Genomic DNA, 24,411 nt, shown 5'->3' on the forward strand with positions numbered 1-24,411 from the left:
GACTAGGGTGTCACAGAGGGAAGAGTCCCTTCAGAATGTTGAAAGTGGAGGGAAAGATGTGTTTGGTGGTGGCATTACACTAGTGGTGTTGGAAATGACAAAGGGTGATCCATTTAATGTTAAGGCTCGTGGAGTGGAAGGCGAGGACTATGAGAATCTTATTATAGTTTGGGAAGCGAGGTGAAAGGTTGAGGGCAGGGAAATTGGAAAGGCACAATCAAAGGGCCCTGTTAACCATGGTGGAGTGGAATCCTCAATTGAGGATAAAGGAAGACATACTAAAAGCACCAATATGGAAGGTAATATCATCAAAACAGATGCGATAGTGACAGAAATAGGGAGAATAGTATAGAATCCTTTCAGGAAGTCAGGGAAGGGAGGTATAATCAAGGTAGCAGTGGGAATCAAAGGGTTTACAGTACCCAGAAGGAAAAAACAGTAAAATGGGGAAATCCGAGCTGTTCTTTCCTTCTGGGTCGGTGCTGATCAACAGCCTAACCCTAGAAATAAAGATAGAGAAGTCCGGGAAGGGAAGAGTCAGAAATGGTTTGTGAGGGCAAGTAAGGAATGGAAATTGGAAGCAAAAGTAGATGTAATTTCACCACTTGGCTTGAGAGCAGGAAATAGCACTGATGTAGTTATCAATGTGCCAGATAGAGAGGTGGGAGAGGATACCGAAGACTCTAACAACTAATATGTGCTTTTATACATTTTCCATGGAATATCTTCAATTTTCAAGTTTGCTGATGACACCACCGTAGTGGGTCGGATCTCAAACAATTACAAGACGGAGAACAGGAAAGAGATAGAGAATCTGGTGAACTGCTGCGACGACAATAATCTCTCCCTCAATGTCAACAAAACGAAGGAGATTGTCAGTCATTGACTTCAGGAAGCGTAGTGGAGGACATGCCCCTGTCTACATCAATGGGGTTGAAGTAGAAATGGTTGGGAGCTTCAAGTATTTAGGTGTCCAGATCACTAACAACCTTTCCTGGTCCTTTCTTACCTACGCCATAGTTAAGAAAACTCACCAACGCCTCTACTTTCTCAGAAGACTAAGGAAATTTGGCGTGTCCACTACGACTCTCACCAACTTTTACAGTTGCACCATAGAAAGCATTCTTTCTGGATGTGCACAATCAGGATCCTGATTGCTTGCCATTTTAACACATGATCCTGCTCCCATGTCTGTCCTGGGATGTTCCAGTGAAGCTCAGCGCAAACTGGAGGAACAGCATCTCACCTTCTGGCTAGGCACTTTACAACCTTCCAGTCTCAACATCGAATTCAACAACTTCAGATGATTAACTCTACCCACCTCGACCCCTTTGTTTTCATTTTATTTAATTTTTTACTGTTCTCTACCTTTTATTTAGTCTATCTTCATTTTTCTTTCCCCCATCCACTCTTTCCCCCTACTTTATCCTCCCTTTCCTTCCCTTTTCTCCCCCTTTCCCCTAAATTTTACCTCTCTCCCACCCATTTCTCCTTCTCGCCCCACATCTTCATTTGTCACAGCTTATCCTCTGATTTTAGTTTCTCTGCCGTTTGGCCATTCACACTCTTTATTCTCTCCATGGACTGCCATTAGCAGCCCTTTCCCTGGTTTCTGTGGCTATGACTCATCTTTCATTCCCTCACCCTGCAGTATAAATATCTCCCATTTTCTATGCCTTTTAGCTTTGACAAAGGATCATCTGGACTCAAAACGTCAGCTCTTTTCTCTCCTTACAGATGCTGCCAGACCTGTTGAGATTTTTCAGCATTTTCTTTTAGTATAAGCATTCTTTCTGGTTGAATCACAGCTTGGTATGGTTCCTGCTCTGTCCAAGACTGCAGGAAACTACAAGGGGTCATGAACGAAGCCCAGTCCATCACTCAAACCAGCCTCGAACTCATTGACACTGTCTACACTTCCCGCTGCCTCAGAAAAGCAGCCAGCATAATTAAGGACCCCACGGACCTCGGACATACTCTCTTCCACCTTCTTCTGTCGGGAAAAAGATACAAAAGTCTGAGGACACGTACCAACCGACTCAAGAACAGCTTCTTCCCTGCTGCCATCAGACTTTTGAATGAACCTACCTTGCATTAAGTTGATCTTTCTCTACACCCTAGCTATGGCTATAACACTACATTCTGCACTCTCCCCTTTCCTTCTCTACGTATGGTATGCTTTGTCTGTATAGCATGCAAGAAACAATACTTTTTGCAGTATACTAATACATGTGACAATAATAAATCAAATCAAATCAAAACGTATTGCTCCAAGTAGTTAGACCATGCCATCCCACCTGTCCCTTGTGGAAACATTTATGCAGAGAAACACCTCTGACCACAAGTACATCAGGCAGTGGTCTGAACATAATGTCCTAGAGGCCCTATGGAAAAAGGAGATGGTGGAGCCTGTTGGATGATTCCCTGAGTAGACTGTCAAAGTCATTTGGAAGAATGCCTCATCATCTGAACTTTCAAACAAGCTTGGCTGGTGGTGAGAAAGGCCCTTCCCATCAGATCCTTCCTACATGCCTGGAGTATAGCCCATCTGCACATTGCCCTTGAGGTGACTGGTGGGGAAGAGACCGTTGTCCACCTCCTTGTGGAATGTGCCTTTGAAAAGAAAGTCTGGAGAGAGATAAGGTGGTTTATGTCGAGGTTCATCCCAAGCTCCATGACGCAGGACTCTGTGCTCAGCGGGCTGTTCCCAGGGACACACTGAGACAAACATCAGCTGTTGCTGGACGGTCGTCAACTCAGTGAAAGACGCTTTTTGGTCTGCCTGAACTTTGTTGGTCTCCCAGTGCAAGGAGTTGTCCCCAACCGATTACTGCCAACTGGCACATTCCAAATCCCAGGCCTACGTTCTGAGGGACATACTAAAGCTTGGGGCAATGACTGTAGGCAATGGGGAAAAGTCGCTGTCTAAGACCTACCAGCCACAGTGAACTGAGGGGAGTGGAACTGTACAGATCCCCCTCAGGCTGTATTGAATATATACAGCCAATATTACATGTATCACAACTGTATTGAAGCACCCCAGAGTGCAACTTGTTCTAGGTAGATAATTTAAATATCTTTGTACCATTTGTAATGACCATTTTGAAATATCTAACATTCCTTTAACTGTACTGAATCACTTCAAGAGTGCAACATGATCAATGTAGAGAACCTGAATATTATCATACTTTTGTGTGATGGCTATTTTGAAATATTTGTACATTTGTGACAGTTAGTGGCTAAGATTAAGATTAAGATTAGGAATAGGGTTTAGCAACTAGGATTAAAATTAAGGGCTGGGTACGGTACCCAGGCGGTTTTACCAGGACAGTCCTGGTTTCTATTATATATCCCGGTGTCTTCACAATTACCTAAAATTAGTTCAACTGTCTCAGTTTTCACCTTTTCCTTTCTTGTCAAATATAGAATCATAGAATTCCTACAGTGCAGAAGGAGGCCATTTAGCCCATTGAGTCCGCATCGACCACAATTCCACCCACGCCCTATCCCCATAACCCCACGTATTTACCCTGCTGGTCCCCCTCACACTAAGGAGCAATTTACCATCGCCAATCAACGTAATCCGCATGTCTTTGGACTGTGGGAGGAAACTGGAGCACCCGGCTGAAACTCACCTAGACACAGGGAGAATGTACAAACTCCACACAGACAGTGAACTGAGGCTGGAATTGAACCTGGGTCCTTTGTGCTGTGAGACAGCAGTGCTAACCACTGTGCCGCCCCAAATATGAACTATTTCTGGGGGAGAAAATCTGTACAAAATGTTATCTTTCATCCTGTAAACACCCATCGCATTGCCTGCACCAGATCTGTATCCCTACTTTTGACTTCTCCAAGGGAGTTGTCACCACCACTTTAGCAGCAAGGTCTCCATTGCTGGTTATGCCTTTGAAAGGATCTATGGAAAAGTGTTGCCATCTCCGGCTGGACCCATTCCGGGAGATGCCATGACCTCCAAACTTCAACTACCCCGCCCCCAGGCGCATTGGTCACCCATCGTGTCAATCATCACAGAGCTCCCACGGCTTTTCCAAAACTTTGACATTTTAGTCAGGATAGGGTTTGGGATTAGTGGCTGGAGATAGGGTTAGAACCCGCTCTTGATAACGCCCTTGTCTCTCTTTTATGTTTTTAAATCATAAATAAGTATTATTGAATAATAATGGTGGGGTAACCCGTGGTTGACAGTAGTCTGTGTGCCCTGCAGCCCTTCGATTCACAGTCCAGGAGAAGAGCAAGTGGCACTTACCCGGCATTTTCACAGGTAGAACCGCATTAAAGGCCCAAGCCGCGCTCTGGGTTTTACTTTATAAATTTGCTCGGCGGCAATCACACCCGCCGGAGTTTCAACCGAGTGAAGCGAGGAGGCGGATACGGAGACATCTCCATGGTGACCAGCACCACCAACTTGACCCGGAACTCGAAGACCAGGTCGTTTCCGGGGCAGCCGGCGTCCCCAAGGTAGCCGGTGCTTTGTGTGGGAGAGAAATATCTGGAGGGGCAAGAACAGCAGAAGCAGAGACATCTCCTTCAGACTGTATGTTATGGTTGAGGCAGTGTTTTTGTTTTAATGTTACACACATTAGCTGTAGACTTGGGATAATCCCTTTCGCCTCTTAAAAGAACTTACATTTATTAAGTACCTTTCACGACTGAATTGATCTATTTAAATTCACATATATTGGAATACAGTGAAAAGTATTGTTTCGTGCGCGCTCTACAGACGAAACATACTGCATATGAAGTATATGGGAGGGGGAGGAAAGAAGAGGGTGCAGAATATGGTGCTACGGCCATAGCTGGGGTGTAGAGAAAGATCAGGAAGTTCCAAACACTTTTCAGCCGATTGAGTACTTTTTTTTCTGAAGAACTGCTGTGATGTTAGAAATGGGGCAGCCAATCTGCATACAGCAGTGTCTAGCAATTTGTTAATGACCAAGGTGATCTGTAGTAGTGATGTTGTAATGGTTTGCCTAAAGGTAGGTATGTCCCCTGCCCATTTTTCACTTCTCTTTAGTTGCTCCTAGGAGCCTCTGGTTTTCAAGTTCAATGAGCAATATGGTTAGGGAAAATGTTACATGAGATGTTGCCTTCCTTGCATGTGCTTAAAGACAATGCAAGTTCTCTATCCCCAAGATCCTCTGCCTATAAACAGGCATTGCCCCTTGAGGTGCTAGTTCTTCTATCAGCACTGAAAATTTGTTGGTTCTGCTGTTGGCTATGACGTGTAATCACATCACGTCCTTGTCTGGGCCGAGAGTGACTTGCAAAATGGCAGGAATGGCCCTTTAAAGTGTGATTGTTGATTGTGAGGATTGGATTTGTAAACATTTTCAAAAATGTCTGACTTTTGCCTTCATTGTGGTTGATGTTACTAATTTATCTTCAGTCTTCATTAGGATAAGAAATGGATTTGGGAAAATAAAGCACCTTGCATAGTTGAACAACCCAAGAACGTGGAATAATGAACTAATCCATTCATAACCTGTCATACAAAGCTCCTGTGTTGATTGTGATTGTTTCTTTTTCATTTTGCTGCCATTAAAAATGTGGACAAGTGCACTGAAGGCACTCTGGTTTTTGAAGTATAGTCACTGTTGTAATGTAGGAACTGCAGGAGCCAAGTTGTGTGTAGGAATGTCCCACAAGCAGCAATGAAATAATGACCAGATAATCTGTCTGTTTTAGTAATGTTTCTGATGAATGAATATTGGCTAGAACACTGGTTAAAACTCAGTAGCAATGTATTATAAATGTACAGAATTGATAACTATTTGGTTGTAATTATAATCTGTAATATATAACAAGTGTTTAATCTTTTTAACAGTGATCACAGAAAATGAATTTTGGAAGGAGGCCAAACCGAGGAGGAGGAAGGTTCAACAAGCCTTGTGGTGGTGCAGGAGGAGGAAGTAGGAAAGCCTCGGGAAAAGCATGGGACGATGGGGATGATTTCAGTTTTACCCAAAAGCCAACTCTCCCGACCAGGCCTCGAGGTAGAGGTAGAGGTGGAGCAGGAGCCAGAGGTGGAGCTGGAAGTAGAGCAGGAGCCAGAGGTGGAGTTGGAAGTAGAGCAGGAGCCAGAGGTGGAGGTGGAGCAGGAACCAGAGGTGGAGCTGGAAGTAGAGCAGGAACTGGAAGTGGAGCTGGAAGTAGAGCAGGAACTGGAGCTGGAAGTAGAGCAGGAACTGGAAGTAGAGCAGGAACTGGAAGTGGAGCCGGAGGTGAAAGTAGGAAATATCCCAATGACCTGTTCCAGGAGCAAAGCGAGTTCAACTTATTTGGTAATCTGGTCAAAACACAAAGGTAAGTACAAAATATGACCAACACGGATTAATGACTTGCTTGTGTTTGGATCATTTGAGCCTTTCTCTTAAGTTGTAAATAATTTTTAGTGAACGTATTAGAATTATGGCTCCCTGTGCTACTGATATCCGCTATCTATTCAGATCAGCCATGATCTTATTAAATGGCGGGGCAGGCTCGAGGGGCTAGATGGCCTACTCCTGCTCCTATTTCTTATGTTCTTATCTAGTAAAAGAAATGCTCCAAACGAGTCGGATAATTCATCGCAAGTTGAAAAGAAATAATTCAACCCAACTGATTCTTGTGCTGCTTGTATCAGCTGATAAACAAGTGACCTTCGAAGATGCCTGTGAGCAATTCATTTGAATGGTCAGTTTGTGAGAAATGGTGCTTTGGAATTGTAGACGCTGTAGAAACCAATATTTTGTTTTTAAAATCAGTAAGCAGTCTCACAACACCAGGTTAAAGTCCAACAGATTTATTTGGAATCACGAACTTTTGGAGCGCTGCTCCTTCATCAGGTGAGTGGAGGTTAGTTCACAAACATGGCATATGTAGGCAAAGACACAGTTGCAAGATAATTACAGATTGGAGTGTGAAAATATTTTTTAAATGGAAGAGTTTTAAAATGAGTGGTGTTTAAAAATGTAATCACTGGATAATGGATGTTATTTGGTATAAATTGTTTTGTATACTGGGGGAAATGGCGAGAAGATGAGAAATGTTGGTTTCATTACAGATAAGATTCAAGAAATATTTTTGCTTAAATAAAAACAAAGTGCTGGAAAAACTCAGCCAGTCGGGCAGCACCTGTAGAGAGAGGAGCAAGCTCAATGTTCCAAGCCCAATATGACTCCTCTTCACTTCTTGCCAGGTACTCCAGAATGGAATGTTCAGCTGGGTGTGCTTTATTGTCCACTGAATTAGCAGAAAACCTTGGGGATGAAATTGGTCTCCACTTGAGAGTCATGAGTGGGGTAAAATGAGCTGCTGATTCACCATGAGCCTGTTTTGTTTTAATGGCAAAGACTAGTTTTGTCCCCTCTCTTTCTGTTGTCCAATTCCATTTCTGGACGCCATTGGGTATATTAAGTAGACTGATGCTGTGTAACTTTTCAAGGATCACTTTAGTAATTCGGTGCAATTCCTCTTACTTTGAACACAAGTGAATTTGAATATATTATCTATTTAAAATAATTCATGTGCTGCATAGATTTTGAATGCATGCCTTTAATCGGAAAGGCAAGTTCTGCTGCAATGGTTATGTTGATATTTTAATTATTTCCCTTTCTGTAGGTCGAACAATAATAGCCAAAAGGGAGGCAAATTTAAATCCAAATCTGAACACCGAGTACATTTGCAGACTATAAACATGACAACTGAAAACCAGAAGGATGTTAAACAACTTCTCCGGGAGCTGCAGAACCATGAAAAGGAGACTACAGCAGAGTAAGTGTATCACGTTTTCTCCCTTCAAACTCTCTCTTTTCATTCTGTCACAGAATGAAAGCTAAAAGCAAATCCCTTTTGAATGTTGTAATTTATTTGTGGACTGGTTTGGATTTCCAGCCAGTTTCAACAATTGTACCTTGAATTAAATCCGACTCAGTCTGACTTATGGGTATTGTTCTGAGTAATGAGATTGGCCAGTCTCAATCCAATTCGTGACTGCCTGAAATTAAAAGGTTCCATTCTCCAGAAGTAACATCTCTCCCCTTCTAGTGACTCCTGCTATGTAGCACTCCAGCAAAGACAACACTGGGCTTGAATGTGATGAATGACTCAGTTAAATATATAAAAAGCAAAGATATACATTTATATGCCACCTTTCATGACCACAAGAAATTGCAAAGTGCCTTACAGCCAAATAAGTATTTTTGAAGTGTAGCCACTGTTTTGTAGGAAACACAACAGTCAATTTGGACAAGGTATTTGAAGGTGACAGCATCTGTAGAACTTTATTTACAAGTGAAATTATACATTGAAGCAAAAAGACATAGCAAGTTACTACTGGTCTAAGGGGAGTAAAATAATAAATAAGCAAGTTGGTCTACAAAGAATATAATGCTCTCTTCTCGAATAGTTAATTTAATGCTGACATTTTTTGTCTTTAATTGATTTTTTTTTTCAAAAATGGGAAGGACACTCTGGGGCAGCCTGTATGTATCATGGACAATCAGTCTGCTCCCACGAGTTTTCCATCAACAATGGAAATAATCCCAGAAATGTTGGTTTTAGGAGTTGTACTGGATTTGTGAAAAGCCGACAGTATCTATCCCACATCAGCAGCATCTAGATGAAGAGGTGTCTATCCCTCAAACAAGTTCAGAGATGCAAAGGAACCGCTCGTGTATAGATTCACTTGGCAAACAGATGTTTATACCTCATCCAGACCTCTCATATCTGTTATGATTTTGTTCTTGGGGCCAGTTAGCTCGGTTACCTGGTGTGTGGTGCTCGATAACACTGACGGTGTGGATGCCAGGAAAACATACTTTTGTGTAATGAGTGCAAATTCAATCCTTGTACCGGCTGATGTCGTTCTTAAGGCCTGCCTCCTCCTCTTTCCCCTTTATCTCATGGTATCATTGAACCATGATTAGCAACCTTGTCCAATGAGGGTGCTACATCTGCAAGAGGTGTGTAAAAATGATTGGCACCTAAGATGTAGCTTGTATATAATTCCTAGTTACTGTACAGATCAGAGAAATCATCTGTGTCTTCTAGGCATCAATCCCCATTTGAAGTTTGGTTGAGAACAACAGCTTCCATCTTGATGTTTATCTAAAATGTGAACCAGTCATGTATTTTTAAAAAAAAATACACAAATCTTTATACAGCTGACAAAATATCCGTCCTTTCCCCATTCACCAGTTGTCCCCTGTGTGCTTATTCTTTGGGTGTATGCAATATATTTTTTCTAGTTTGTTTCCCTTTAAATACAGTAAAGCTTAGATTTTTTCTGTTTCAGGAATTCATGTTCAGAATCTCCCTATTGCACTCTTGTAGCCGAGGTGCTCCCTCACTGATCATTGGTGTCTAAGAAGCAACCCTAAAAACCTGACACCTCAATCCCATGTAGGATGGAAGCGGGTTGAGCGTACTCATGTAATTTTGAACCTTGTTAAAGACTCACTAAATACGTTGCCTAATTTAGATTTGAGATAAGCTCTAAATTGCGCTTTTTGGAATGAATGGTTGCCTTGGGCCCTGTGACTCATCAAATGGCAATGGAGTTGGCAGGATTTGATGGAGTTTTTTGCATGTATCCAACAGCTTCGTGGCTGCCTTTCCCCTTCTCTCATTCCTCTGATGGTTAAATGCTCAATGAGACCACCTCTAACTTGACCCCAATGCCTAGTATAGTCTTGCTTAAAGGTGCACTATGAGTTACTGGTTCAAATCCTTAATTTTTTAATAAAGTCTTTGTGAGTTCTCTCAGCTGAGCCTCTCCAAGCTGAAATTCCAATAGGTATAAAGTTACCCCCGAAAAGGCCCCTTTCCACTGCCTCAGACCCCTGCCTTGGCAATTTTCTTTTTCTCTAGGTTCTCTTTTAAACTGTTATTGATTTTGGGTGTCTCAATATTTTGCTGCATTTTTACTTCAAGACCAGCTTCGACTCTTCCGCCATCACTATTTACATCTCTCCGATCGTCTTGGAACCCCACAATGTGCAGGTGGACCTCCCAATGGTCGAGAAGGCAACTTTAGCGTAGCCTCCAGCTTCTCCCAGTAACTGTGGAGCCCAGGGTGATTGTTGTGGAGATTCCTTCTCTCCCCCTGAACCCATCATTATAGATGTTCCCATGCCCTATGTGGACTTTGCCCCTCCTCATCTTGAGACAGTGTGCATGATACCCAGCCCCTGAAGATCTTCAAGCACCACATCCCCCTCCCCCCTTTTGATACTTTCCCTATTTACAGGCTGAAGATGCCTCCGCTGACCATGAGTATTTCATCTGCAGCCAATGCCAAGCCAGCCACCCCAATGATCACCATGAGTGAGACATATGACCATACCCTGCACATCCTATTGTGCACGGTGCCCATTGAGCAGATAGGCCTTGCCCGTGCCTGGACTGGGACCACAATGTGCTTGCTTTGTATTCGCATGGCCTCTGCAAATCTCCATGATTGCCTTTAATTTCTCACCCCGACAATGTGGTCCACAGAGCCCCAGGACAGCCTTTAACTTCTCACCCTGATCATTTGGCCTTAATACTAGGACTGTGTGACAGGATGACACTCCCCGTCTCCATGCTGGTAGACTGCCACCCTGCCTTTGAGCTCTCAGTGCCTAATGCAAACAGTCCAGCCTGCCAACCCCATGTCTCACCTGAGAGTGCAGCTTTGGCAACAGTGACAAGTTCGAGCAATGCTGTTGCATGTAGGCTTACAATGTGCGTCATCAATGGAGACGGGAGAGGTTCCGGAGGATTAGAGGATTGCGGATGTGGTTCCGTTATTCAAGAAAGGGAGAAGAGATAGCCCGGGAAATTATAGACCACTGAGTCTAACCTCAGCGGTTGGTAAGTTGATGGAGAAGATCCTGAGGGGCGAGATTTATGAACATCTGGAGAGGAATAGTATGATCAGAAATAGCCAGCACGGCTTTGTCCAAGGCAGATCATGCCTTACGAGGCTAATTGAATTTTTTGAAGATGTAACTAATGAGTCTTAATGAGTCAACATTAAGAGCATTCAAATGGTTATTGGATAAACATATGGATGATATTGGAATAGTGTAGATTAGATGGGCTTTAGATTGGTTCCACTGGTTGGCGCAACATTGAGGGCCGAAGGGCCTGCACTGCGCTGTAATGTTCTATCTATCTAGACACCTTGAAATTATAAGGGGAGTGAAGGTGTGATTCCGACCAAGCTAGTTTACTGCTGGTGTGGCATATAATTAGGAAGGAGAGTGTAATTCTGGTGAGTTGCTTTTATAATGTGTTAATGCATGCAAATGGAGTTTTCAACATGGATCAGCGGGACGTCAACCTGTCATTCGACCACCGTGAAAGTGCTGAGGGAAAATTTTGACTTGTTTTTCTGTGTGGTGGAAATCTGACTTTTGACCTTGCTTAGAATTTTCCACTTTCACCCACCATGCTTCCCCCTGCTGGCAGAACTGGAAAAATCCATCCATGGTCTGTCATTCTCCTTACTGTACCATTACCATCTAGGTATGGGATCAACCCTGAGGAGCTTGGAAGAGCACCAGGCATATCTAAAATTGGGATGTAAATCTGGTGAAGCGACCACATAGTACAGTATGAATGCCAAACCACCGAAGCAGCATGCATTAAGCAGAGCTAAATAGTCCCACAGCCAATGAATCAGATTGCGGCTCCGAAGTCCTGCCACATCGGTCATGAATTGTGGTGGACGAGTAATCAACGAACAGGACGAGAAGGAGGCGGCTAAAAATACATCTCTATTCTCAATGATGGCAGAATTCGGCACATCAGTGAAACATTTACAATCAGCTTCAACCATATATGCGATCTCTGTCCCCTCCTGAATTCCCTCCCATCACAGATGTCATTCTTTATCCAATTTGATATACTCCACAATCATGGTTCAAAATCATGGTTTGATTGAGTAAATTTCCAGTGGTCACATGGTTGGTAACTAGAGGATGCAAATCTGAGATGATTGGTAAAAATATGAAAGATGAAATGAGGGGAAAAAAATTAAGGACAAATTATTTTGTGATGAAATAATTGGTAACTGGAGGATGCAGATCCAAGATGATAATAGAGTGAAAGGCAGCATGAGAAAAAGAAAATTATGTAGCAATTATGTTGTGTTCAGGCAAACAGTGCCTGATAGGGAGACAGAAACAAATTCAATAGCAGCTTTCAAAAAGAATTGACTTAATACTTCGGGGAAAGAATTTACATGGCTCTGGGGAAAGAGCAGCAGACTGGGATTAATCGGATACTGAAGAGCCAAAATAGGCAGGATGGGCCAAATGCCTTCCTTTGCACTGTATCACGCTATGATTCTGTGAACATGGTTGAGAGTGCTTTATTTCAACAACAACTTGTATTTATATAATGCCTTTGTAGCAGAATGTCCCAAGGGACTTTACAGCACACAAATCTCATCGATAATAAAACTTGGTGAAAACAATATGTTTTGAGGAGCATTTTATAGATGGAGAGATTTATAGAAGGATTATCAGGCTTTACAGCTTGGGCAGCTGAAGGCACAGCCATCAATGGTAGAGTGAGGGATGGAGAGGAGACCACAAGTAAAGGATTTTATTGGAGCATGTTCAGGCTGGAGGAAGTTTCAGAGATAATGGGGGTCGAGGTCATGGTGGGATTTGTTCACAAGGATATCAATCCTTAACTATGGACGTGCTTTGTTACCTTAATTTATATGCTGGCAGGAAGTTGATTTCAATGAAAGAGTCCCAAAAATTGTGTTCACACTAAACATGAGGCGATTGTTTCCGTTGTGGTTGAAGTGAATGAACTTTTCTTCATATTCAGTTTTTTTTTGGTCATGTCATTGTTATAGTATATCCTGAAATTTACTTTTGCAGGTGCAAAATATCTTTTCTTTTAGCATTTACTATTATATCTCCAATATAATTTTGTTTTGATGCATACAATGCATCTCTTTTAGTAATAATGCAAACCTATTTCCCTTCAAATAGAGCGAAAATTTAGTTTCAATGTCAGGAAATCTTATGTGCCCGTAGTGATCAGAGATAAAACTCTGACCATTGAGCAAGCTGTTTCTGTTACAAGAGGAAAATCTTCTGATGTTCAGCATCGTACTTAAGTTAGTGCAAACCACTCCCTCCCCACACTTGTCTCGGAAACAGCTTCCTATGAAAAACATTCTCAGAGCAAATGGGAAATGTAGAATTCTTCTGCACGTACACAGATACGTATACATGCGCATTCGCTCTATGGTTGACTCGGGTATTTTCCATAAATTAGGGAAGCACGCTAAGCAATATTAGTCTTCAAACATTGGCTTATAAACATCTATTATTCAAGAGAAAATATTACCACAATTTGGAACAGTTTTGAAAAAGTGCTGCTTATACTTGTCCATATTTGTTTGTGTTTAGTGTACGATTTAAATCTAGTTTTGTTTTTCACAGACCATCATCATCATTGCAACTGGCCTATTTGTTGTTGGGTAGCTTCAATCACTGTAATGTATTTCAAGCAATTAAAAGTTTCAACTGACAAAATTATCACTTCTTTTTAAAGTTCACAAAGCCCGGTGTAATTGATGATTTATCTCAAAACATGATTTTAATTTCTGTTGATAATTCTCCATGAAAATGCTGTAACATATTCGTCACAAAATACCCATGGCCTCTTCGAAGGTTAGATAAATTTGCATTTTGGGGGAAGCCAAATAATTTCACGAGGGAAAACTATGACTGGAAGGACGTGCTGATAGGGATAGATGAAGTAAGTTAGGGTGAGGCTGGAATGAAGCAGAAGGACACAGACTAATTGGGCCAAATGGCCTGTTTTTGTGCTATAAATTCTATGTAAAACTTGACCATTGACAAATCCAAGTTGATCTTGCTGGTGTTTGATTGTGTTTTGGATATTAATTTTTATAATTAACACTTTGTTTTTCCCCTTTCCCTCTTTTTTTTTTCTGTAGAAGTGAGGATTCTGAAGAGGACTGTGATCTGAAAGAAGAATATGATGACCTGGATTACAGAGATGAAGATCAGTATTGGTCTACAAAGGAAGAAGGTTTGGCGGTAGCTGAAAATAGTCCTCTTGTGTACCATCCTGTCGATCAACAAACCAGTTTTGAACAGCCCGAGATATCTCTATTTGCTGTTCGGAAGCTAACTAGGTTTGTTGGTTTAGATTTTTATTGAACCCATGTTAAATGTATTGGTTAGTCACATTTTAAAGCTGCAGATTAGCAACGTGAACATGGAACTTGCTGCTGCTTGGAGTGTTTGAACAAATAGCATGGATGAATTTAAGGGGAAACCTATGAGAAGCTCAAGTACATGATGGAGAAAGGAATTGGAAATATTGATAGGGTGCGATGAAGTAGAGTGGGAAGAGACTTGTGTGGAAAGTAAACATGTCATAGACAGTAGGGATTCTAAGACAGTCTGTGCAAAAGATTAGTGACTTGTGCTTTTGCAGGTAATGATGCCAAATGCTCAAAATATTCTGAATTTGAAGTCATTCTGTGCTGTTGTGAGATGTAGTTGAGGCAACAGAATTAGTTATCGTAGAATCTACAGTGCAGAAGGAGGCCATTTGGCCCATCGAGCCTGCACCGAAGACAATCCCACCCAGGTCCCATCCCTATAACTCCACATATTTACCCTATTAATCCCCCTGACACTAAGGGACAATTTATCATGGCCAACCAACCTAACCCACACACCTTTGGACTGTGGGAGGAAACCCACGCAGACGTGGGGACAATGTGCAAACTCCGCACAGTCACCCAAGGCCAGAATTGAACCCGGGTCCCTGGCACTGTGAGGCAGCAGTGCTAACCACTGTGCCACCGAATATTTTGTAAATATTTCAGTACCTTTGTAATCTTTATGAAGCATATTTTTCTCAGCAATGTTTCTGTTTGAGAAGAATTGGGGGACAAATACAATGCCGTCAAGAAAAGGACAAAAATAATCATCTTCCCAAGTGGGTTGAGTCTTTGTGTTCAGGCTATGAAATCTTACTGATGTAATTTGGTTAGCTTTAGCTGAACCACAACAGGAGGTTGTGTATTGTGCTGTTTTTAGAAACTGCTGAGGGTTTGGCTTAATCAATATATACTATGGACAGTTACAATTCATAGAATCTGAATAACACAGCATAGAAGGAGGCCATTTGGCCCATTGTGTCTGTGTTCGCTATTTGAAAGATAGCCCCATTATCCTGTCCTCACTCCACAGCCTTGCAAATTTTGCCTTTCAAGTATTTCTACAATTCCATTTTGAAAATTATTATTGAAACTTCTTCCTTCACTCTTTCAAGCAATGCAATCCAGATCATGACAATGTGTTTTTTTTTAACAAAAAAGGACCTCCTAATTTCACCTTTTGATTCTTTTGCCAATTACTTTAAGTCCATGTTCTTTGGTTATTGATCTTACTGCACTAGAGACAGAATGAATAAGGAGAAACTATCAAAACCCTTTAGGAATCTGGACAACTGTAGTAAATCTCCTCTTGACCTCTACTCCAAGGAGAACAACCACAGTTTCCACGTGACTGAAGTCTTTAATCCCTGGTACCATTCCAGTAAATCTCCTCTGCATCCTTTTTAAGGTCTTGACATCCTTCCTAAAGTGTAGTGCCCAGAATTGGACACAATATTCCAGCTGGGACCTTGTGATTTGTAAAGGTTAGGCATAACTTCCTTGCTTTTGTGCTATATGCCTCTGTTTATAAAGCTAAGGATCCTGTATGTTTTTTAACAGACTTCTCAACTTTTCAACTTATCCTGCCCCCTTCAAAGATTTGCTGGTGTATCTTCCAGTTCTCCTGCATTGTGCTACGTAGCCGATTTGTCACTCCCCATTCTTCCTACCAAAATGCATCACCTAGCACTTGGCTAAAATTTGTCTGCCCATTTCACCGGGCTGCTTATGTCCTCATCAATTTGCAGCACTGTATGTCTGTCCTTACCATAGAATCCCTACAGTGCAGAAAGAGGCCATCTGACTCAAGTCTGCACTGACTCTCCAAAAGAGCATCCCGCCCATGCCCATCTCCACCCTTTCCCCATAACCCTGTGCATTTTCCATGGCTAATCCAAGTAACCTGCACATCTTTGAACTGTGGGAGGAAACGCAGACACTGGGCGAACTCCACCTAGTCAATTGAACTCGGGTCCCTGGCGCTGTGAGGCAGCAATGCTAACCACCGTGCTGCCCCTTATATAGCCATTAAACCAGCAGAGCAGTTTGCTACTTTGTTGAGACTGAACATAAGCTCTCAACATCACCTCCTACCTTATGACCATAATCCCACCATCAGCATCATGCCATTGTTTTCCAGACTGTCCTCTGGAGATCAGATCCACTCCCACCATGGCCTCCAACTTCATAGTTCCCTAATACCACACAATTCACTTCTACTTCTTCCCAGGATCCACAAACTGGTCAGTCCTGGAATATACATCCTGTCCCATTGAAATAATTTCTAACTATCTTGATTCCACATGGTCAATCTCTTCCAATCTACATCTGCAACTTGTCTGCAGCCTGCTGCCACTTTAACCACTTCCAGTTTCATGACTACTTATTTCATTTTCATGGATGTCCAGTCCTTCCACCTCCACTTTCTAGCCTCAGGTCATCTGTTTTTCCTTTCAATTAAGGTGCAACTGGTTTCTCTCTTAAACTTCTCCTCCAACTGCACTCATTTCTTCCAAATAAAAGCTTGGTATGGGAAACAACATGGGTCCTAGCTATGTTTGTGTTTACATGGAACACATGCATTTTTGTCCTGTCCCCCTTCTTCACTACTGTTTCTGGTGCATTGATTAGTGTGTTCCTGCTCCTGCCTTGAACTGCAACGTTTCATCAACTTTGCTTCTCATTTCTTCAGCCTCCAACACTGTTTCAGTTAACTTCCGTGCAAGCTTGAGGGACAGCACCACCTCTTTCATTTGGGGATTTAGCAGCCTAAACATTGATTTCAGCAACTTTAGATCATAACCACTGCTCCCATTGGAGACCGGAGGGGGGAGGGGAGGTGCGTGCATGCGTTTCAGGAATTCACACTGGGCACCATGACCTCCACACTCTGCCAGGCTACGTTTTTTTTTGCATTGTCAGCTCCATACTGGAAATTGTATTCTCCGGACTCACTAGTGACTGCTCCCCACTAACAGGGAACAGGCGTCCAACCCCGCTGGAGGGAATTGAAGCCCCTCTGGGAGGTTGGGGGTAAGTGGGGGTGCCCCTTGGGCAGTACCAGCCTGGCACTACCCAAGGGACAGGGCTGGGGGTGGGGGGGGGCAATGGAAGATAAAATTCCATTTGCGGTGGTACAGAGGTTAGCACTCACAGCGCCAGGGACCTGTGTTCGATTCCCGGCTTGGGTCACTGTCTGTGCAGAGTTTGCACGTTCTCCCCATGTGCATGGGTTTTCTCTGGGTGCTCTGGTTTCCTCCCTTCATCCGAAAGATGTGCTGGTTAGGTGATTGGCCATGCTAAATTCTTCCTCAGTGTACCTGAACAGGTGCTGGAGTGTGGCAACTAGGGGATTTTCACAGTAACTTCATTCAGTGTTAATGTAAGCCTACTTGTGACAATAAATAAACTTTAAAAACTTTCAACTTAATTACCTGCTGTACCTGCAAACCAACTTTTTGTGATTCATGCACAAGGACATCCAGGTCTCTCTGCACACTTACCAAAGTGAATCCCGCTGAGGCACTCTGCAGTGCCCAGAGTGTCGTGGATTCGCTCTGGGAAGTACGCGAAATAGACTGGTGGTAATTACTCCCATTTTCCTGCACGTTGGGGATTTAGAATTATTTTGGGAGAATCACGGTCCAAATGTTGGTAGGTGGTTTGCTATAACCATCTACACCTCCAATAGACCCATGTTTTATGTCTTTAACTTGTCCTATTACCACCGCTTTCAATTTGCACAATGATCCACTTTGTCATTTAATCTGCCCTGCCTTCCAACCTATTGTAAACCTTCACCTTTGATTTGTTCTCACCCCAATCCCCTGCCTTTTAACCTCGCATCATACATGCAGATAAACTGTCAAATCGCTAATATTTTTGAGTTCTGATGATGGGTCTTTGACCTAAAACCTTAACACCGTTTGTAACTCCACAAATGTTGCCTGATGTGCTAAGTGCATTTGCTGTTCTTAATTTCAGATTTTCAGAGTCTGCAGTATTTTGCTTTTATTTTACATTCTTCCCGAAGTCTGTTACTATCCTCCTCATTGCTTTACTAGGTTTGAGTTTCATGTCATCTGAAAACTTTGAAATTATGTCATGTCATTAATATACATCACAAAGATCAGTACTCTTGATTCGAGCCACCTACGTATTTCCCTTCGGTCTGAAAAACAATCATTCATCACTGCTTTCTGTCACTTAAATCCCATGAGCTTTGAGTTTTCAAATGTGTTTATTACATGGTGCTTTATTAAACACCTTTTGAAAGTCTGTGTACATATTACTGCCTCGTCATCGTCAACCCTCTCTGTTGCTTCATCAAAGAGTTCAATGACAGCCAAACATGGTTTACTGCACAAATCTTAACGAATGGCAGAGCAGACTTGATGCGTAGAGTTGTCTACTGTTGCTCCTGTTTATGTTTATCTTATGAAATCTATGCTAACGTTCCTGTTTTGGATCATAATGTTCCAAATGTCAAATATTTATGTGCCCTATTATTGTCCCTGAAAGTTTCTCCACCACCTGACTGCCGTATAGTTGTGGTTTAACCTTTTCCCCTTGTTTGAATGGATGTAACATTTGCAGTCCACATCTATATCTAAAGTGAATTGAAAGAATGTGGGGTTTTGGGAATTTCTTCTTGCTTGCCTTCCCGGCAGGCCATTCATAATAGTAAAGGTTAGTTCGTAAAAAAGATAGCACACAAACAACACCGGGCATAAACCAAAAATGGGCATCTCTCTCAGCTGTCTCTGTTTTAAGACTCTCTCCCAAATTTTAGCTGTTAATTTTATTTAGTGTTATAGTTTACTTTGTGTCGTGTGACCTACTGTGAGTCTTATAATAGACAAAATGGATTCCTTTGCAAGACTGTGGGATGATGTAGGTGAAGTATGTGCTTTTAATAAATAGGGACACTGCTAATTTGTTTTCCTGGTGTTTGGATAATTCTTCTGCTATAGAGAACAGTTCTTTTTTTTTTATTCCTCATAGTTAATTACCTAAAACTCAGTTAGTTCAACACCACCATGAAAACTAACCCCCTTTAAAAGAGAACAAAATACAAAGCTATACTTCTATCTAATTCTAATTATTGAGAATGTATCCTGTTTTGCTCAAGTATCAATAGTTGTTCCCCTCCTGGTAAATATGTCAAGCTAAATTGAATAGTGCACCACAGAATTTTTTGGGACTGAGGCCAGCTTGTAGGCAGTGCCTTTCCTCTAGCTTGGCAAAGTCCCAAAATGCTTTACACTATGCTTATTTAGAATGCATCCTGTTTATTTTTAAATGTGGACTACAATAAGAAATGCATGCACTCCATACGGGATGAGGTTTTAACTCATTCAAAACCAACTTATTTGCATAGAGATAAATAAAATCAAATTACTGCAGATGCTGGAAAATCTCAGCAGGTCTGATAGCATCTGTGAAGATAGAACAGAGCTTACGTTTTAAGTCTGGCTGACCCTTGAATATTGACCAGGACACTGGGGATAATTCCCTTGCTCTTCTTTGATAGTCCCACAGGAATCTTTTGCATCTACCCAGGCAGGCAGATGAAAGCCAGAACCTCTGACAGTGCAGCACTCCCTCAGAACTACATTGGATTGTTATCCTTGATTTTTGTGCTAAAAATGCAGCTTAGCACTCGAACCTGGAATCTTGTGACTCCAAGGTGAGAGTATACCCAACTGATAGGCTGCCTGACCTGCTGAGTATTTCCAGTGTATTCTGTTCTCCTTTAAGATCTCCTTTAAGCATTTGCGGTATTTAAGTTATTTAAGGGTAGGTTTCATTTAACTGCAGTTAATATAAATAGTTTTAGCTCCTATTCCCTCGCTGTTTACCATGACTTATCTTGTACTAGGTACAGAACTTGTAATCTATTTTTCCAATTGCACCAAAGAGCTGATTTTTGCATATATTCATGGTTAACGTGTTCTGGCATAGAGGCAAATTGTATATTGCAATGAATTCAGTTGGTGAATTGTTATGATATGTAAAAATAACATGCTTATTTTTATTTTAGGTATGGTTTTCACTCTGAACATTGCATATCGGCACTCAAGATGTTTGATGGGGATGTAGGATCATCTTTGGAATATCTGTTGCAGCATTGCTTTCGGGAAAAGTTTAAAGATAGGATCAAAGCTCCTCCCAGATGTGGTACCATTAGCATGGAGGATTGTGTGGAGCGGAGGCAAGAAGAAGCACTTGCTCTCAGCTCCATATATGAGAGCAAATTCTCCGAAAGGATTCAAAACCAGGTCTGGAGCGTGGAACTGGCACTTGTGTTTCTGACACAGAAGCTTAGTAAATCGAGAAGCTGCGAGACTGAAGACTTGTCAACAAAGACTCTGAAAGATGTTTGTCAGTTTTACCTCAAGGGTAATTGTCGCTTTGGGTCGCGATGCAAGTTCAGACATGAGTTGCCTTCAAAGAAAGAAAGGAAAGAGGACAGTCATTTGCGTTGTGACGCCAATGCTCTCCTATACACACTTGAGATCCGATTTCCATATGGTAATAAATATCCATACGAGGCCCCACTTATAGCCTTTTCTTCTACCAATGACAATCTCCCTCAAGCTTGCCGTTTGCATATAACTGAACATCTCTATGAAGAGGCCTTGTTGGCAGCAAAAACAAATGAACCAGTGGTTCACACGCTGATCATGTGCTTGGAAAATGAAGTGAAAATGAGCGAACTACTCCTTGAAACTACCCATAAATACAGTATGCCTCCTATTGTGCTCTCTGTCTTGACTGAACAAACTAACGATCAACAAACACCTCGCAACTATCCTCTTGGTCATCAGCTGGCAGGTACTATTGTGAACCTGGAGTCCTTGAGATTTGTTTTGGCACCAATTACACCCTGAAAAGTTTGTTGCAGAGCTAAGGAAAGCACAAGCTACAATGCGTTTTTAGGAGTAATTCCTTGAGTTTTGAAGGAGTAACCCTGTGGAATAGCATGGTACTGCAGTGAACATAGTCTTGGTGGAAACATTTTTTTTTTAAAAAGGAAAAATTCCAGGATGCTGAGATTAACAGATTTAGGATCAATACAGCAGGCAACAGATCTTGAACCTGGATCCAATGCTGGAGGGTGGGGAGTTGCTTAGAGTCAGAGGTTTACAGCATGGAAACAGGTCCTTCGGTCCAACTTGTCAATGCCACCTTTTTTTTAACCCCCTAAGCTAGTCCCAATTGCCTACATTTGGCCCATGTCCCTCTATACCCATCATACCCATGTAACTGTCTAAATGCTTTTTAAAAGACAAAATTGTACCCGTCTCTACTACCACCTCTGGCAGCTTGTTCCAGACAATCACCACCCTGTGTGTGAAAAAATTGCCCCTCTGAACACTTTTGTATCTCTCCCCTCTCACCTTAAACCTATGCCCTCTAGTTTTAGACTCCCCTACCTTTGGGAAAATATATTGACTTTCTAGCTGATCTGTGCCCCTCATTATTTTATAGACCTCTATAAGATCACCCCTCAGCCTTCTACGCTCCAGAGGAAAAAGTCCCGGTCTATCAAGCCTCTGCTTATAACTTAAACCATCAAGTCTGGATAGCATCATAGTAAATCTTTTCTGCACTTTTTCTAGTTTAATAATATCCTTTCTATAATAAGGTGACCAGAATTGTACACAGTATTCCAAGTGTGGCCTTATCAATGTCTTGTACAACTTCAACAAGACGTCCCAACTCCTGTATTCAATGTTCTGACCAATGAAACCAAGCATGCTGAATGCCTTCTTCACCACTCTGTCCACCTGTACCTTCCACTTTCAAGGAGCTATGAACCTGTACCTCTAGACCTCTTTGTTCTATAACTCTCCCCAACACCCTACCATTAACTGAGTAAGTCCTGCCCTGGTTCAGTTTACCAAAATGCATCACTTCGCATTTATCTAAATTAAACTCCATCTGCCATTTGTCAGTCCACTGGCCCAATTGGTCAATATCCCATTGCAATCGGAGATAACCTTCTTCACTGTCCACTATGCCACCAATCTTGGTGTCATCTGCAAACTTACTAACCATGCCTCCTATATTCTCATCCAAATCATTAATATAAATGACAAATAACAGTGGACCCAGCACCGATCCCTGAGGCACACCTCTGGTCACAGGTCTCCAGTTTGAAAAACAACCCTCTACAACCACCCTCTGGTTTCTGTCATCAAGCCAGTTTTGTATCCATTTAGCTACCTCACCCTGGATCTCGTGAGATTTAACCTTATACAACAACCTACCATGCAGTACCTTGTCAAAGGCCTTGCTAAAGTCCATGTAGACAACATCAACTGTTCTGCCCTCATCTACCTTCTTGGTTACCCCTTCAAAAAACCCAATCAAATTTGTGAGACATGATTTTTCATTCACAAAGCCATGCTGACTGTCCCTAATCAGTCCTTGCCTCTCTAAATGCCTGTAGATCCTGTCTCTCAAAATACGTTCCAACAACTTACCCACCACAGATGTGAGGCTCACTGGCCTGTAGTTCCCAGACTTTTCCCTGCAGCCCTTTTTAAGCAGAGGTACAACATTTGCCACCCTCCAATCTTTAGGCACCTCACCTGTGACTATCAATGATTCAAATATCTCTGCTAAGGGACCTGCAATTTCCTCCCTAGCCTCCCACAATGTCCTGGGATACACTTCATCAGGTCCCGGGGATTTATCTACCTTGATGTGCTTTAAGACTTCCAGCACCACCTTCTCTGTAATGTGTACACTGCTCAAGACATCACTATTTATGTCCCTAAGTTCCCTAGCATCCATGCTTTTCTCAACAGTAAATACTGATGAGAAATATTAATTTAGGATTTCGCCCATCTCTTGTGGATCTGCACATAAATGACCTTGTTGATCCTTAAGAGGCCCTACTCTCTCCCTTGTTACCCTTTTGGCCTTTATGTATTTGTAGAAGCTCTTTGGATTCTCCAAAGAGACTTTTTTCTTATTTGACTTCAGGTAGCAACAAAAATTATGTTTGTGTAGTGTCTTTCATAATCTCAATGTCGCAAAGTGCTTTCAAACCAACTAAGCACTTTTGAAGTGTTGTCCCCATTTGCAGTGTATGAAGCACAGCAAGCTCCCAGAAACACCAGTTTAAAAAAAATGACCAGATCATTTGCCTTGATTGTGATTGGGGGATAAATATTGGCAGCAACATGTTGTCTTTGTGTAAAGTTATAGGATCTTTTCCATTCACCTGAGCAGGTGATGGGGCTTCAATTTATCGTCTCATCTGAAAGAACAGGACCCGCCACTGTGCAGCACTCCCTCAATACTGAAATGGGCATGTCAGTTCAAGCCTCTGATCTAGGACTTGAACCCACAGCCTTTTGACCCTGAGGCTGGGTTGCTTTCACTGAACCAACATTGGTACATGGTTTTGGTATAGTTACCATCGTAGTTTAGCCTTTGTCTGTTTTAACCAACATAGTTGATGTATTATAGCTGCAGTGAAAGATAACGCTGGGGCGGAAGTGGAAGATGATGACTTACCAGAGGAAGAGCCTGAGGCTGTGGTTATGGAAACTGAGAGTTATGTTCATCTGAAGAAGAGACAGTTGAAGAAATATAACTGGAAACTGGAGAATGTATATAGGGAAAACCAAAAACTTTGTAGTCAGTTTCAAACCAAACAGGTAATTTTATCCGTGCTCTAATTTTATTCAAGAGGGGAACAGTATTTACAGTATATGATGGTTAATAGTGGCATGCTTTGTACTTTCTATTGTGAATTTTATTGCCCAGGTCACTTCTTTCAGTAAAGATCCGTCCTTTAGAAACACACAATACCAGTTAGATTGAATTCCCAGTTGTAAGATTTGACTTGTTAGAATTAAATAATGAATAGTGGAGAGCAGTTCTGCAATTCTAAGTTAAATAAATATTGTTGATATTATGGTATGAGGAAGCAGAAAGACATAAAGAAGTTGGGTATTTTTCATTCAAACAACAACTTGCATTTATATATCTCCCTAATGCAAAACATTCCAAGGCACTGCACAGGAGCATTTTCCAACAAATTTTGACACCACCTCCCCCCTTAGGAAAGTGACCAAAAACTTGGTCAAAGAGTTTTAAGTAGCGTAGTAAAGCAGGAGTACAGAGGTGGGAAGGATTGGGAAAAAAATCCCAGAGCTTGTGCACTGGGCTGCTGGAGT

At 41.9% G+C, this 24,411-nt stretch overlaps 2 protein-coding genes across 6 annotated transcripts in view; one reads left to right on the forward strand and one right to left on the reverse strand.

Moving 5' to 3' along the window:
• morn2 (MORN repeat containing 2) overlaps positions 1 to 4,420 on the reverse strand; it is a 43,656-nt gene extending 39,236 nt beyond the window's left edge. For 2 of the 3 annotated variants that reach the window (XM_078230208.1, XM_078230209.1), the window contains exon 1: positions 4,271 to 4,392. In XM_078230208.1, coding sequence (XP_078086334.1) covers positions 4,271 to 4,277 — 7 coding nt within the window. In that variant the 5' untranslated portion in view covers positions 4,278 to 4,392. Of the gene's footprint in view, positions 1 to 4,270 lie in introns of all 3 variants that reach the window. The other variant, XM_078230207.1, reaches the window with a different exon arrangement.
• A 32-nt stretch (positions 4,421 to 4,452) lies between these two features.
• Positions 4,453 to 24,411, forward strand: part of dhx57 (DEAH (Asp-Glu-Ala-Asp/His) box polypeptide 57) — a 79,438-nt gene continuing 59,479 nt past the window's right edge. Inside the window, exons 1-7 of one of the 3 annotated variants that reach the window (XM_078230192.1) lie at positions 5,419 to 5,533; positions 5,849 to 6,173; positions 6,222 to 6,327; positions 7,624 to 7,776; positions 13,976 to 14,176; positions 20,256 to 21,049; positions 23,699 to 23,889. In XM_078230192.1, the coding sequence (XP_078086318.1) occupies positions 5,861 to 6,173; positions 6,222 to 6,327; positions 7,624 to 7,776; positions 13,976 to 14,176; positions 20,256 to 21,049; positions 23,699 to 23,889 (1,758 nt within the window). In that variant the 5' untranslated portion in view covers positions 5,419 to 5,533; positions 5,849 to 5,860. Of the gene's footprint in view, positions 4,559 to 5,418; positions 5,534 to 5,848; positions 6,328 to 7,623; positions 7,777 to 13,975; positions 14,177 to 20,255; positions 21,050 to 23,698; positions 23,890 to 24,411 lie in introns of those variants that run through there. The other 2 variants (XM_078230190.1, XM_078230191.1) reach the window with 2 other exon arrangements.

Source organism: Mustelus asterias, chromosome 15 (genome assembly GCF_964213995.1).
Source record: "Mustelus asterias chromosome 15, sMusAst1.hap1.1, whole genome shotgun sequence".
Classification (NCBI taxonomy): Eukaryota; Metazoa; Chordata; class Chondrichthyes; order Carcharhiniformes; family Triakidae; genus Mustelus; species Mustelus asterias.